This window comes from Gopherus evgoodei, chromosome 4, assembly GCF_007399415.2.
Source record: "Gopherus evgoodei ecotype Sinaloan lineage chromosome 4, rGopEvg1_v1.p, whole genome shotgun sequence".
Lineage (NCBI taxonomy): Eukaryota > Metazoa > Chordata > Testudines > Testudinidae > Gopherus > Gopherus evgoodei.
The window spans coordinates 66,243,573-66,256,190 of NC_044325.1; the positions used below are offsets into that span (position 1 = coordinate 66,243,573).

At 40.5% G+C, this 12,618-nt stretch overlaps 1 protein-coding gene across 1 annotated transcript in view; it reads right to left on the minus strand.

Annotated features, from left to right (window-relative positions):
- Positions 1 to 12,618, minus strand: part of LOC115651515 (cytosolic phospholipase A2 epsilon-like) — a 56,467-nt gene that overhangs the window by 24,810 nt on the left and 19,039 nt on the right. Inside the window, exons 4-11 of the mRNA XM_030562596.1 lie at positions 11,301 to 11,437; positions 10,309 to 10,440; positions 7,679 to 7,719; positions 3,547 to 3,589; positions 2,858 to 2,921; positions 1,375 to 1,541; positions 1,153 to 1,230; positions 189 to 226 (exon numbers count right to left, since the gene is read on the minus strand). Of these exons, the coding sequence (XP_030418456.1) occupies positions 189 to 226; positions 1,153 to 1,230; positions 1,375 to 1,541; positions 2,858 to 2,921; positions 3,547 to 3,589; positions 7,679 to 7,719; positions 10,309 to 10,440; positions 11,301 to 11,437 (700 nt within the window). The remainder of the gene's footprint in view (positions 1 to 188; positions 227 to 1,152; positions 1,231 to 1,374; positions 1,542 to 2,857; positions 2,922 to 3,546; positions 3,590 to 7,678; positions 7,720 to 10,308; positions 10,441 to 11,300; positions 11,438 to 12,618) is intronic.

Consider the following 12,618-nt stretch of genomic DNA (forward strand, 5'->3'; position numbering starts at 1 on the left):
TTTGGCGATGCCTGTGCAGATACAACTGGTTGAATCTCAGGTAACATTTCCTTTGATGATGCATGAGAAGCAATGGAACCCTTCTCACTTTCAGGGCTATGTGTTTTGTCACACCTCTGAAGGACAAAAGTTTTGTCTTTCACTTGCCAGCATAGACAATGCCTAAGAACCAAGATAAGAAATCTTACCAGCCTTTTGCCTTCACATGCAAGTCAGATGTTTTGTCCTGGAAATTAAGAAAGTAGATAAATTACCATCATATTTTTAAAACCTCCTTTCTCTTAGTCTTAAAGTGAGTTTTGCCTGCTCTCCAGTTAGCAATATCTGAAACGTGTAACTATAGTATATGCTCAAATAACTGCAAATGTATTTGCAGATAATGGAAAAATGCAAATATCCAATGGATAAAGTAATAAGTGGAACAGTCTCATGTTCTATTTGGAGGTTTATTGTGACAGGATGTTAGTAATAGAATGCAATATTAATTGTTAGTTTGATAAAATACCATGTGTTAGATAGAATATAGTGGGAGAAGTATTATCAATAAATTGTGATTGCCTTCAATATAATGAAGGAAATCAACACCGAAGGAACATCTGATTGTAATTAAACAATGTACACTGAAATTTCATTTTATCACAACAATAACGAAAAGGCATTACCCCCATTTTTTATAAATGAATTCTGGTATGTGTGTGACAGAGGGATTTGTGGTCTTATAGATCATTTAAGTATAGAATCTTAAGGTTGTAGGTTTCAAATGGTTATCAGGACAAAAAAAATGAGTGTTGCTATTTTGTACTTTAATAATAAGTATGACGATTTTTTGAGCAATTTTTATAAACCTACATAATCAGCTACACTTTTCACAACAATTATGATGTTAATAACTTCCTCGCATTAATAAAAATTTAAACATACACCTCTACCCCGATATAACGCTGTCCTTGGGAGCCAAAAAATCTTACCGTGTTATAGGTAAAACTGTGTTATATCAAACTTGCTTTGATCTGCCAGAGTGAGCAGCTCCCCTCCCCCCCCCCGAGCACTGCTTTACCACATTATATCCGAATTCATGTTATATCAGGTCGCTTTATATCAGAGTAGAAATGTAGTTAAAATATTTATTCCAAAAGAGTTTGCAGCACTCACCATTGCTATTGTTATTTTCTTTTGCAAAGGGAGTGAATTTAGAGGCAGAGGTAGGGATTCTTCTTTATCTGAGGTCTGCTGAATTAAAAGAAAAGTGGAAATGGTGGTGATTTATCACAAGAAGAAAGGGGCTAACTCTCCCCAAAACACATGAATTAGATTGATGTTGCAGTTTACATTCTACTCCAAATGATATTTTCATTAAGGCTAATGATTACATACACCACAGTCATGCATCTTCTTTGGCAGTGTAACATCCAGTTTTGTTTGGTTATTCTTTACGTAGTGAAACACAGTGGAATCTCTATTCCTGAGGCTGTAGTCAGCATCCAATGAAATCTTCTGGGTTTCTTCATAGGATCCTTTGACTATAAGTGTGAGTTCTTCCTCTAAAGACAAAAGACAGTGAACAAGGAGAACCTTAACAGTAGTTGCCCAGAAATAAACTTTTCATGATTTATACACTGCGTTCACTGAGTTCTTTGCATTGTCCTCATAATAGTGGTTGCTTAGTAAATCTAGAGACTGCCCCCAAAAGATACTAAAAATCCCATCTATCTAAAATCCCATAACAAATATTCAGGTAAATGAGGATTCAAATAATTCAGTGAGTCACTGAGTAAGTGCTTTAATTGGAGGACTCTAACCAAGATTTAGATTAGAAGGAATTTCAGATTAAAGGGTTTTTTTTTGATAAATATGATTCAAACTGGATATGGGAGCCATTTATTCACTGCCATTCTGCTATGCATTGTACTATATGCCATACTCCTTATAAAAGCCAAAGGTCCTAATTGCAATTCAAATAGACTGATTTATCAGTGTCTTTCTGTGATAACTGCTGAGTAGCAATGGTGGAGGACATGGATCAGCATTCATGTTGCACTCTCTGTCTGTGCCCGGCCCAGCCCAGGGAAGCTAATGATCCAACCAGTGGACCAAATTCAGTGATGAATCCTGGTCACATGCCACCTGAGGCACATTGCACACACACTAACAAGCGGCAGCAATGGTGTTGTTACAGCTGAAACGATCTTTCCATTCAGTGGCGTCAATTCAGATATTTCTTGGAGGTGGCATGGGGGGAAAATTCCACTCCTTCCCTCCCTGGCAGGGACCCTGTTCTGGTCCCCATTCTCACAGAGTCCCTAGGTCTCCTCAGCCAGAAAGTACCCTGTCTCTAATCCACACAGCACACGAGCCAAGCCAGTACTGCCAGGGGTGAAGTTCTCTGCAGACTACCCTGCACTCCACGGTACAGAAGCAGACTTCCCACAGCCCCTGCCTCACAGACCCTGGGGTGGGGGAGGCCTGAAGCCCAACACAGCCCTCCCCCCATGCAGGGGGACTGCATAGGGCACCCAAATGGCTAGGGACAGCTTTGGGCAGGACCATCCCTGACAGGTGTTTGTCCAATCTGTTCTTAATAACCTCCAATGATGGGGATTCCACAACCTCCCTTGGAAGCCTAGTCCAGTGCTTAACTACCCTTACAGTTGGCAAGTGGCTCCTAACATCTAATCTAAATCTCCCAAAGTGCAGATTAAGCACATTACTTCTTGTCCTACAGTCAGTGAGCAGGGAGAACAACTGAACACAGTCCTTTTTATAAAGCCCTTAATAATGGATTACTCATTTTCTAACTTCGATTATAACTACTGAATCATAACATATAAAAAGCCAGTTAATGAAGCAATAACCTCACTTGTGGATTGTTGCTTGAGCTTCTTTGCCTGCCCATTAACTTCCAAACAGGAAACTTCACGAGACTGTAAGAGAGATGACCAAATAAATGACAAAGAGTGACACAGATGGGGTTCTAAGTGAGTCACATTGTCCTCCATTAACTCCTCTAGTTGATTAAGCAGTGACAACAAAGGGAATCATACCTAGTCCTTAGATGGGGGGATGGTGACTGGGACATATTGTTTCCATGTTGGGGAGTATAAAGGAGGAGAAAATAAGTGCATCTTACAAGTATGAACAGAAAAGTAATGTACTCTTCAAGGGAGGGGGAATAATGGAATGGAAAGCTATTCAGATAACAGGGGTTTTTTTAGAGAGAATAGCTTGAGGGAAGCGGCTTGTGTGTGTTTTTATCACTTTGAATAATCAAGCACTAACCACTTCAGGGAAGAGCATAGGAGTAGTGGCTAGGGAAATTCTCACACTTGCATTAAAAGGTGAGAACACTGAGTGCTCACAGCTGTACCACTTTCAGACTTTGGCAGAAGGTGACACTGCTAGAGTAGCAGAGAGTTCACAGCTATCCCAGTTCCAGACTGTCTCTCCAGAGGAGTGTGCTATTCAAGCACCGGACAGCACATTTTCCTAGTGCTAGCAGTAATGGCAGTATTTGTGCGGGACAGGAAAGATCTCAGGAAATAAGATTACCACTAGTACTCCATTAGTAATGATGTTTTCAGGACAGTCCAGACTAAAAAACAAAATTAAAAATACAAATGTCAAGATTAGAATTATTTAAATGACTAAGTATATCAGACACAGACTTTTCCCCTCAACTTTTGTATTGCTCACTTAATTTTTTTTTAAACTCATAGATGTCCCGGAAGTGGGACTAGCACTAGAAGCCAGTTCTAGCATATGGGTATTGTGCAAGTTTCCATGCACTTCTTTAACCAGGAAAAATAGAAGTTAACCTTTAAAGCCCCTGATATTCCAGCCCTGACACTGTGCCAAGCAGAAGCTGTGCACTGTGTCAAAGCATGCAGTAATTTCTTATATATTGCATACCTAAACTGTGAAGAGTTTGAGATCTGTCTGAACAGTTCAAACCCAGGCCTCCATAAATGAAAATCGGATACATTCATCTAAGATTCCATACTAGCACAATGAGGGGAGAATTTTCTACACTCATTTTAAAGGTGAACTGCAAGATGGAAATGAAACTCAAAATAATACCAGATTTTGTGTGTGTGTGTGTGTGTGTGTGTGTGTGTGTGTGTGTGTGTGTGTGTGTGTGTGTGTGTGTGTGTGTGTGTGTGTGTGTGTGTGTGTGTGTACAAATGTCCCCCTCTCTGATTAATCAGGCAATTCCTGATATATTCAAGACATCATATAATGCATTATTCTTTGATATTACAGTTGCAAACTCACATTGCAGCCCATGTAACTCATGTTATTAGTGAGGTATGGAACATAGTCATAATAACTTAGAGTCAGATCCTCAAGTTCATGTACATTGTTGCTCCATTGACTTAAATTACTTCCACCAGTTGCAAATCTGGCCCTTAAGTATTAAATATGTAAATATGCTACCCAATGGAGCTATATAGGGAACATGAGCACGTAAAACCAGAGATGGATGGCATGTTATTCTGGAGGGTGTGTGGAGATGTCGCAACCTGTGCCCTACACATTCTCAGTTACACAAAGCCGATTCCAGGAAATGGATACCAAAGCTCCTGATAGTTGGTTCCTGTGTTAGTAGTTAAAGTTGTTGTTAGACAGATACTGTCATTACAGTTCTTGTTTCAGGCAGGGGTGGGCAATTATGCTGTGTTTAATAAATACAAGATAAGATGAATTCCTAGATAAATATGTACTTTTTGAACTTTTTCACAGGAAGACCTGGCCTCTCTGTTTTTCAATAGCTGCCACACACAGCTCAGTGGCCTCTTGATTCATAAGCTTGATTCATGGACCTGATTCTGTTCTCGGAGACACTAGTATAAATCTGGAGTACGTGTTCTGAAGACCATGAAGTTACAATGGTGTAAAACCTGGGTGACCTCAGGATCAGGCTATAAGTCTGGGTTTTCATGTCACCAGCCTCTCATCTCTTGAAAATTCCACTGTTCTGTGAACATGGTAAAGAATCACAGGAAGTGTCACTTGTAACAGTATATTAGAATAAAGAAACAATTACGAGCCCCAAAGCTACTTTGTCTGTCCCTCTCCTTCACTTTCAAGCTTCTGTCAAGAATTTTCCCCAGTCCCACCATTATGCCTGACTTCCTGCTTCAGATTTAACAAAACAATATACATAAAGCTTCAGAAGCCACCATCCCCTGTGCCTGTGGCTCTGATTTCCTTCTGCAGGATCCAAAACAGCTAACTAATGGAATCAGCTACTCTTAGCACAGTAGGGGAAACTTCTAGAAATAATATACCAGAGTTAAAGCAACCAAGGACCGTTTATTTACTAAAAATTGCAAAAAACATGCTTTCACCTTTTGTGATTATTATCTTTTAACATTCACATTTTACACAACTTTTTGTACATCTATTTACATTTATTTCTTCTATTTTACATGTTTTTAAAAAATATTTTCCTTCACATTTCCAAACAAGGGAGGGAGTGTGTGTGACATGAAAGCCTTTGGAGGGGGACTGAAGGGCCTTCTGCTGCAGTTCCTAGAAGACTGAAGCACCTCCTCAAGTTGGGACATCTGAAAGACAGACAGAAGGAAGAAAGAATGTCAAGAGTCAACAACCCATTGGGCCCTCTAGGTCCCCACAACCTCTTTATACACTGACAGTACCTTTTGGTTTGCCAGGATCTGTCACAAGTCCTTGCCTGCCCCTTGGTATCAGGGCCTGGGCTATATTAGATCACGGAGAAAGGGAATATTGGCCAAGCCAAGCCACCCAGCTAGCCTGGATCCTATCCCCTCAGCCCTTCTCACAGGGTCGCCCCGTTTCTGGATCCTACCAGTGGAAACATGAAAGAGAAAGGAAACATGAGTATTGATTAAACACAAAGTTTAATACACAACAAAAATCAACACAAAAGGCACAAAACAACCACCTAAATAAAAATAACTTACCTCTTCAGTCATTGCTACCCAGGGGCAAGCAGTTGTCACCCACACACAGGCCTGGGTTATGGGCCCACAGACAGTGGGCAATGTGTCTGCCATGGTTAGGCTCAGCTGTTGGTGCAGAGGTAGTCTGCAGGTAAGCGCATATGCAGCTACTTGGGCTGGTCAGAACCAAAGTATCTGGTTCTTGGACCATACTATTGATATTGATACTAAGAAGTGGGACTCTCTAGTGACAGGTATACACCTGTCAAACTGCGGATAGTGATGTAAGGAGTGGAGGCAGAAGGCTAAAGAAGGTTTTCATCACAATCACAGAAACTAAACAACCAAAATATTTTCTTCCCCTTTAAATCAAAGTGAATTGGAATGAATGCATAAAATTAATTTCGTGCTGCCATCTGGTGATGAAATAATACAGAAAATTCAACAAACATTTTTTAGAAGTCAAAAGACATAACTTTTCCACTGAGGTCACACTGCAGGCCAGAGTCATGAAATCAACAAAGGAAAATGTTAAAAGGTCACTGTACTGTGCTGCAACCACCTTTCTGGGCCTGCGATTACACTTTCTAAATAAAATTATTATTTTAAGATCTTGGTAACAAAGTAACAGACCCATACAAATAAGCTTTTCTTAATAGCAATCAACAAGATCTTGATTTAAGCTGGGGTAGGGTAACAACACAGCAAATGTGAAAAATCGGGATGGGGTGGGGTGTAATAGGAGCCAATGTAAGAAAAAGACCCAAAAATCGGGACTGTCCCTATAAAATCAGGACATCTGGTCACCCTAAGCTGGGGAGACAATAGGCAATAACCACATCAGGTGAAATTTCTTTACATGAATGATGATTAACATTACGATTATGTCATGAAATCCATGACTTCTATTGAGTTCCATGACATTTTCTGCCCTGGGGCTGGAGCTCCCAGCCAGCCCTGCCCCCATAGCTCCCAGCCCCCACCCTGTTGGTGACCCTGTTGAGTGACCCAACAGCTGCCTAGCCAAGGCAGGCAGCAAGGGACCGGCAGACCTTGCAGCTGCCCAGCACTGCAGGGGGGCGGTGACTCCCCGCTGCTGTTGCAAATGGAGGGGGACTCCCCACAGCTGCTGAACCATGGCAGCTGGCCAGCAGACCCCGAAACTGTCCAGCAGCAGTAGCTGGGGGTGGCACCCCCTGCAGCTGCCCAGCAGCAGTGAGCCATGGGATGACCCCCGGCAGCTGCCCAGTTATAGCCAGCAGCTGGAGGACCCTGCAGCTACCATAGGGGAGGGAGGACCCCGCAGCAGCCCAGCCCCACGGGCAGGGGGACCCCAGAGCTCCCACGCATCGCAGCAGTGAGCACCTGGGAGCCCTAGCAGCAGTGGGTGCTGAACCCCTTTTGTCAGGGATATATTTAGTAAAAGTCAGGGACAGGTCACGGGCTTCCATGAATTTTTATTTATTGCCTATGACCTGTCCCTGACTTTTACTAAAAATATCCGGGACAAAAACTTAATCTTGACGATGATTACATTACAAGAGAAGCTACCATATTCAGCTATGGAAATAAGTTGTGTACATTGTTCCACTCAAGAAACCATAAGAATTTGGAAAAAGACAGAATTCTGGTGGGTATGGATATTCCTTAGGAGGCAGCAGGCACATAGAATACATTCCCCATTGCCAATTTATTACTTTCCAAATTGTTTTTCTTCTATCAGTTAGAGAGTCTATAACATTCAAGGTTTTACTCACAGGTTCTGCAGTATGAACTCCACCTCCAGCTCCTCCTGTTCCTGAAAATCAAAAAGAAGTGAATTAAGTCAATATGAAATAACCCTTCCACATAAAGGTAACTGTTGATTGTATGAGCCTGGATCCACAGGTGTACAAGGAGACTATCAGCAGGAAAAAAATAGCAAAGGTTACTTTGAAAAAGCTCCCTGCACTTCAGTGGAGATGGACATCACTGAATGAGGAAGAGAGATTCTTAACTCTCCTAGCTAATATGTCTAGCACCTTACCACAATTGCCATCATTGTTACCTGGAGATAAGACATTGGGCAGTCTGTTTTCTGCCAACACCCACCATCCCAGCTATATTCTTCTTCTTCTATGATTCCCATCCATCAGCTAAACAGCAATGATTGGGCCAAATGAAGTCTTTCCACCACTTTCTGTCTTGTACCAGCTTCATGGCTTTCTTCATCTTTAAACCTTATTGTTCAATGTCTATCCAACACATTTTCTTCTAGTCTAGTTCCTTGCACTCTGGTATATATCACCACGTATGGTATCCTTTCCAAGTCCATTCTTGACACATGTTTAAACCATCACAGTCATCTTTCTTGAATTTTCTGTAAAAGCATTATTTTTTGCCCTTGCTGTTTTCTTATCACTCTATTCTTTATTTTCTATATTCTTGAAATTCTTGGTATGTCCTTCAGCTTCAGTCAGTTCATATCTGCTGTCAATGTCTTTCCTCATACTCCAGCTTTCTGACCTAAGCAGCAGTAATGGCACAATTGTCTCATATATGCTGAATTTCATTTTTATGGAAATGTGTTTGGCTATCCAGATCTTAGAGTTTTTCAAATGCAGTAGCAATCAGTCTGAGGCTGCTTCTTATGTCATCTTCACAATTCCCATTCTTTGATATTAGTCTTCCAGTGTACACGTTTTTTCAATTGTTCAAGTTCTTTGTTTCTGACTTTTATCTTTTCCTCTTGTCTCCCAGTTGCCATAACATCTCTCTTCTCTGGTGCTGCTCTTCAGTCCAAATTTTCTGCTTTCTTGATCTACCTTGTCAGTTAGTCCCTGTAAATCCTCCTTGATCAATGCTTTGAAGTCAAAATTATCTGAGATTCTAAGATTATTCACTGTCCTCCAATATAATATGACTTCTCCCATTTCATCTCTCAGCCCTACAACCATTGTTGCTTCCACTATCAAGTTGAACAAATCTGGTGAGAGCATGAATCCTTGTCTTACTCTTATAGCCATCTTAAATCATTCTATCAGCTTCTTGGTACTCTCACTGCACTCATCTACATGCTGTAGAACGGGGTAATCAATAGGAGGAACACGAGCCAAATCTGGACTGCTAGACACTTTTGAATGGGCCCCAAAATCTTTTTATTTACATATTATCTTTTTTAATTATTATTTTCTCTGGAGTCTGGACCTTGACTATACCTTGACCAAGAAATTTGGACCTTGCAAAAAAATAATTGACTACCTCCACTGTAGACATTTTCTATCACCTTGATCAACTTTTCAGGGATGCCAGACATTCCCAAGACTTGCCATAGCCCTTTCTGACAAATGTAAGTTTGAAATTTATAAAGTTGCTGTAATAGGTTTGGTTCCCAGAGAATGTTCTATATCTCCAATATCTGTCTTATTACAAAGAGCTGTTTTATTGTACTTTGTCCCAGCCTAAATGCGGCCTGTTCACCTGCAAGTATCAGTTCCACATAGCTCTTCATTCTCTTCTGCAAATCTTGGTGAATGCTTTTCCCAGCACAGTCTTGTTTGTGAATCTTGTTAAATAGCTGGTGCATCACCTTTACTGTGTGTTCCTCACCTACTTGAAGCAGTTCTGCAATTATATTGTCACTTCCTGGCACCTTTTTGTTTTCAGCTTTCTATCAAAATCTTTTCTACTTCTTCTAAGAATTCTGGTATCTGCTCTCCCTCATTAGTGCCAGGAAGCTTTCCCAGCACCATTTCATCACCTGTGTTCAGCACATTGTACAGCTCTTCAACATAGTCTTTTCCCAGCTATATATACTTTGTAAATTATCAGTTAGGAAAATTCTTTGAAATAGTGGACCCAATTTCCAAAACAGAGCACCTAAACTATATGCTGAAATCATGCCATAGATTGCTTGAATCAACATTTAGGTGCCTCGGTGCCAGTGTGAATATCCAGAGGTGGGATTTGGCTATTCTACCTAGGCTGCTCATGTTTGAACATTGCACTACCTATGTAAAAATTATCAGCTGTTTTATACCAAACTGACTGGAAAGTCAGAGCTACTAACTCATAGGAAACAAGTTATGACAGAGTAATTATGAATAGTGCTATCGGGTGCTCATAATGTCAGGAAAATACAACCTTCGAAAGTCAGTGGAGAGATTTGTTCCCAGAAAATAACAAACCTGACCAACCATATCAAACCACAGTCAACTTCCAATGGTCAAGGATGTTGAAATTCTGGCCAAACTCTTCATTATAATAATGGCAGAATAAAGATTGATAGATGGATGAGGATGTCCAATCCACAGGAAGGACCAATAAAATACAATACAAGAAAATATTTAGAAGGAAAACCCACACAAGTGTCTCTTCCTTCAGTTCTCACTATGATTTCATTGCTCACCTGGGGATTCAACACAAACTTCACACGACCTTTATACCCAACTTGAAGTTTAGCTACATCAAAAAGAACTGTGCAGAGTTCATCATCTTTGCTGAATCTATCTTCATCACAGACTTTCAGCTCCAGCATGTTCTGGGAACAGAAGTAAAGGTTTTTACAAATTATATAATTTCAAAGAACCCTGTTAGTAGGAAATCCTTGAGGCTATGCGTGTTTAGTCTATGCACATAGGACAAGTAGTAAAAGAAGGAATGGGAGAAGTGAGAGAGTAAGACAGAATGGGTGAGGCCATATTACACTTATTCTACTTTAAAGAAATAAACTGAGTAATAGGGGTGCGGGTTCCACTCAGGCCATACGTATATGCATATGTATATCTCTCTAGAGTCTGATTCTGGACCTATGTAACTATAGGGTTCTGAGTGAGAATAAAACATTGAAAAATGACCTAAAATAGTATTTCCATGCTTTAAAATGTCTCCATTTTTAAGTCTATTATCTTGGTACCTTATAGGACTAGAAACAGGTTATGGTCCCCAGTAAGAAACTTTCCCGTCCAATGGTGTAGGATGTTCATATTTAATCCTGCAGAATTCCAAGATTTAGGACTTTACATATTCATAACAATGTTATGGCTAGGAAAACAGTCACTGGCCCAGGACTGAATTTTGCCTGTCCTAGACCTCAGATGGGGGTAATTTTCTGGGGAAGGAGGAGGAAGCATTTTTGAGATAGGTTGATTGGAAAATAAAATGGCTGCCCCTTGAAACTGTCCAGGACTTGGGAATGTTAGAATAAGTTCTTGGGGAGATGAATTAATGGGCAGAGGACAGGTGAGATATGCACACATCTGTTAAGGGTCCTTCAAAGAGTTCCAGTAAATGAGTGGGTAATTAATTTCAGGGTGAATTCTAAAGAAATTCTGGCTCAGTTTAGATCTACAGGAGAGCTTCAGATCCCTGACAGGAGTGGGGAGCTCTCGTGTATCATACCTTAAGACGACTGTCAATCCTGTAACAGAAGGTTTCATTCCAAACTGGATTTTTACAGTTTTTGATTGTTTTGGTCCGGACCCTTTGAGTTGAGGCAGTTGGCAGCCACAGTTCCACATAGCAATCGGACTGGCTTACTGTATAAAAGAAGGTAAATTATAAGTAACAGTCTACCCGATCTGCAGTATCACTGAAGGAATTAGTGAATCAGACTCATTTAAAACTTAAAAATCAAACAGACAGAAGGGAGTGTGTGGAGTCCTTCATTGCTGAGGGTCTGAGGTAATAGCCAGGAAATATTGATTACTGAAGTTGCTAGCATGAGGGGGAGAATTGAGGGAGGGGCTACTCGGCCTCCACAGACATTTGAAGGAAGAGTCTATGAGGTTTTGATTTGTTCATTAAGAAGGCTTAAATAAGGCTTAAATAAAACAGCTAACCCTACTGGAAATTGCTTCTCTAGATTCCTTCAGAGAGCCCAGACAGAATTAACCCAGGGAGTGAGCTGACTCAACAAGAGCAAAGCCTGGTCTGGTAGGAGGCAGGTGCTGTAAGATAGGTCCCCCAACCATTTTACAATCCACAAAACACATCTCTCAGCCCTTTTCCAGCTTCTATACATCTACTCAGGTTTTTTCTTAAAACATTTTTATCAGAAAAATAATAATGTGCAAACACATCTCTACATACACTTGCATTCATATTTACACAAACCACTAAGATGTGTGTGCGGTAAAGTTGCTTTGTACATAAAACATACCCTTCTTTGTCCTTTACAAGATGCTAAGACTTTAGATTATGCCACCCATATGATATACCTTTAAAACCTGAGAATAAGAGGTGCCTGACAGTAATGTTTGACAGAGTTACATCACTAATGAGGCAAGGAGGGTAAGGGGATATCTTTTATTGAACCAACAGTGGGCGAAAGAGACAAGCTTTCAAGCTTACACTGAGCTCTTCTTTCAGGTCTGGGAAATGTAAACAGCTAAATACAAAATGAAACAGATTTTTTAGCATAAGTAGTTAACACATATTTCAAAGGACCATTCAAGGTGAAGTGGCTAATTAGCACCTCTGCAGTCATAGTCGGTTATAGATCTTTGCAACAGAGACACTGGATTTATGACTTACTAAGTCCATGACTTTTTAGTGTCTTGTGGTTGTTTTAACTATTTATACTAAATAATCTGTTCCATTTTGTATTTAGCTGCGACAGTCTCAGTATATTTTCCAGACCTGAAAAAGAGCTCTGTGTTATTTTGAAAACTTGTCTCTCTTACCAACAGAAGTGGGTCCAATAAAACAGTGGTTCTCA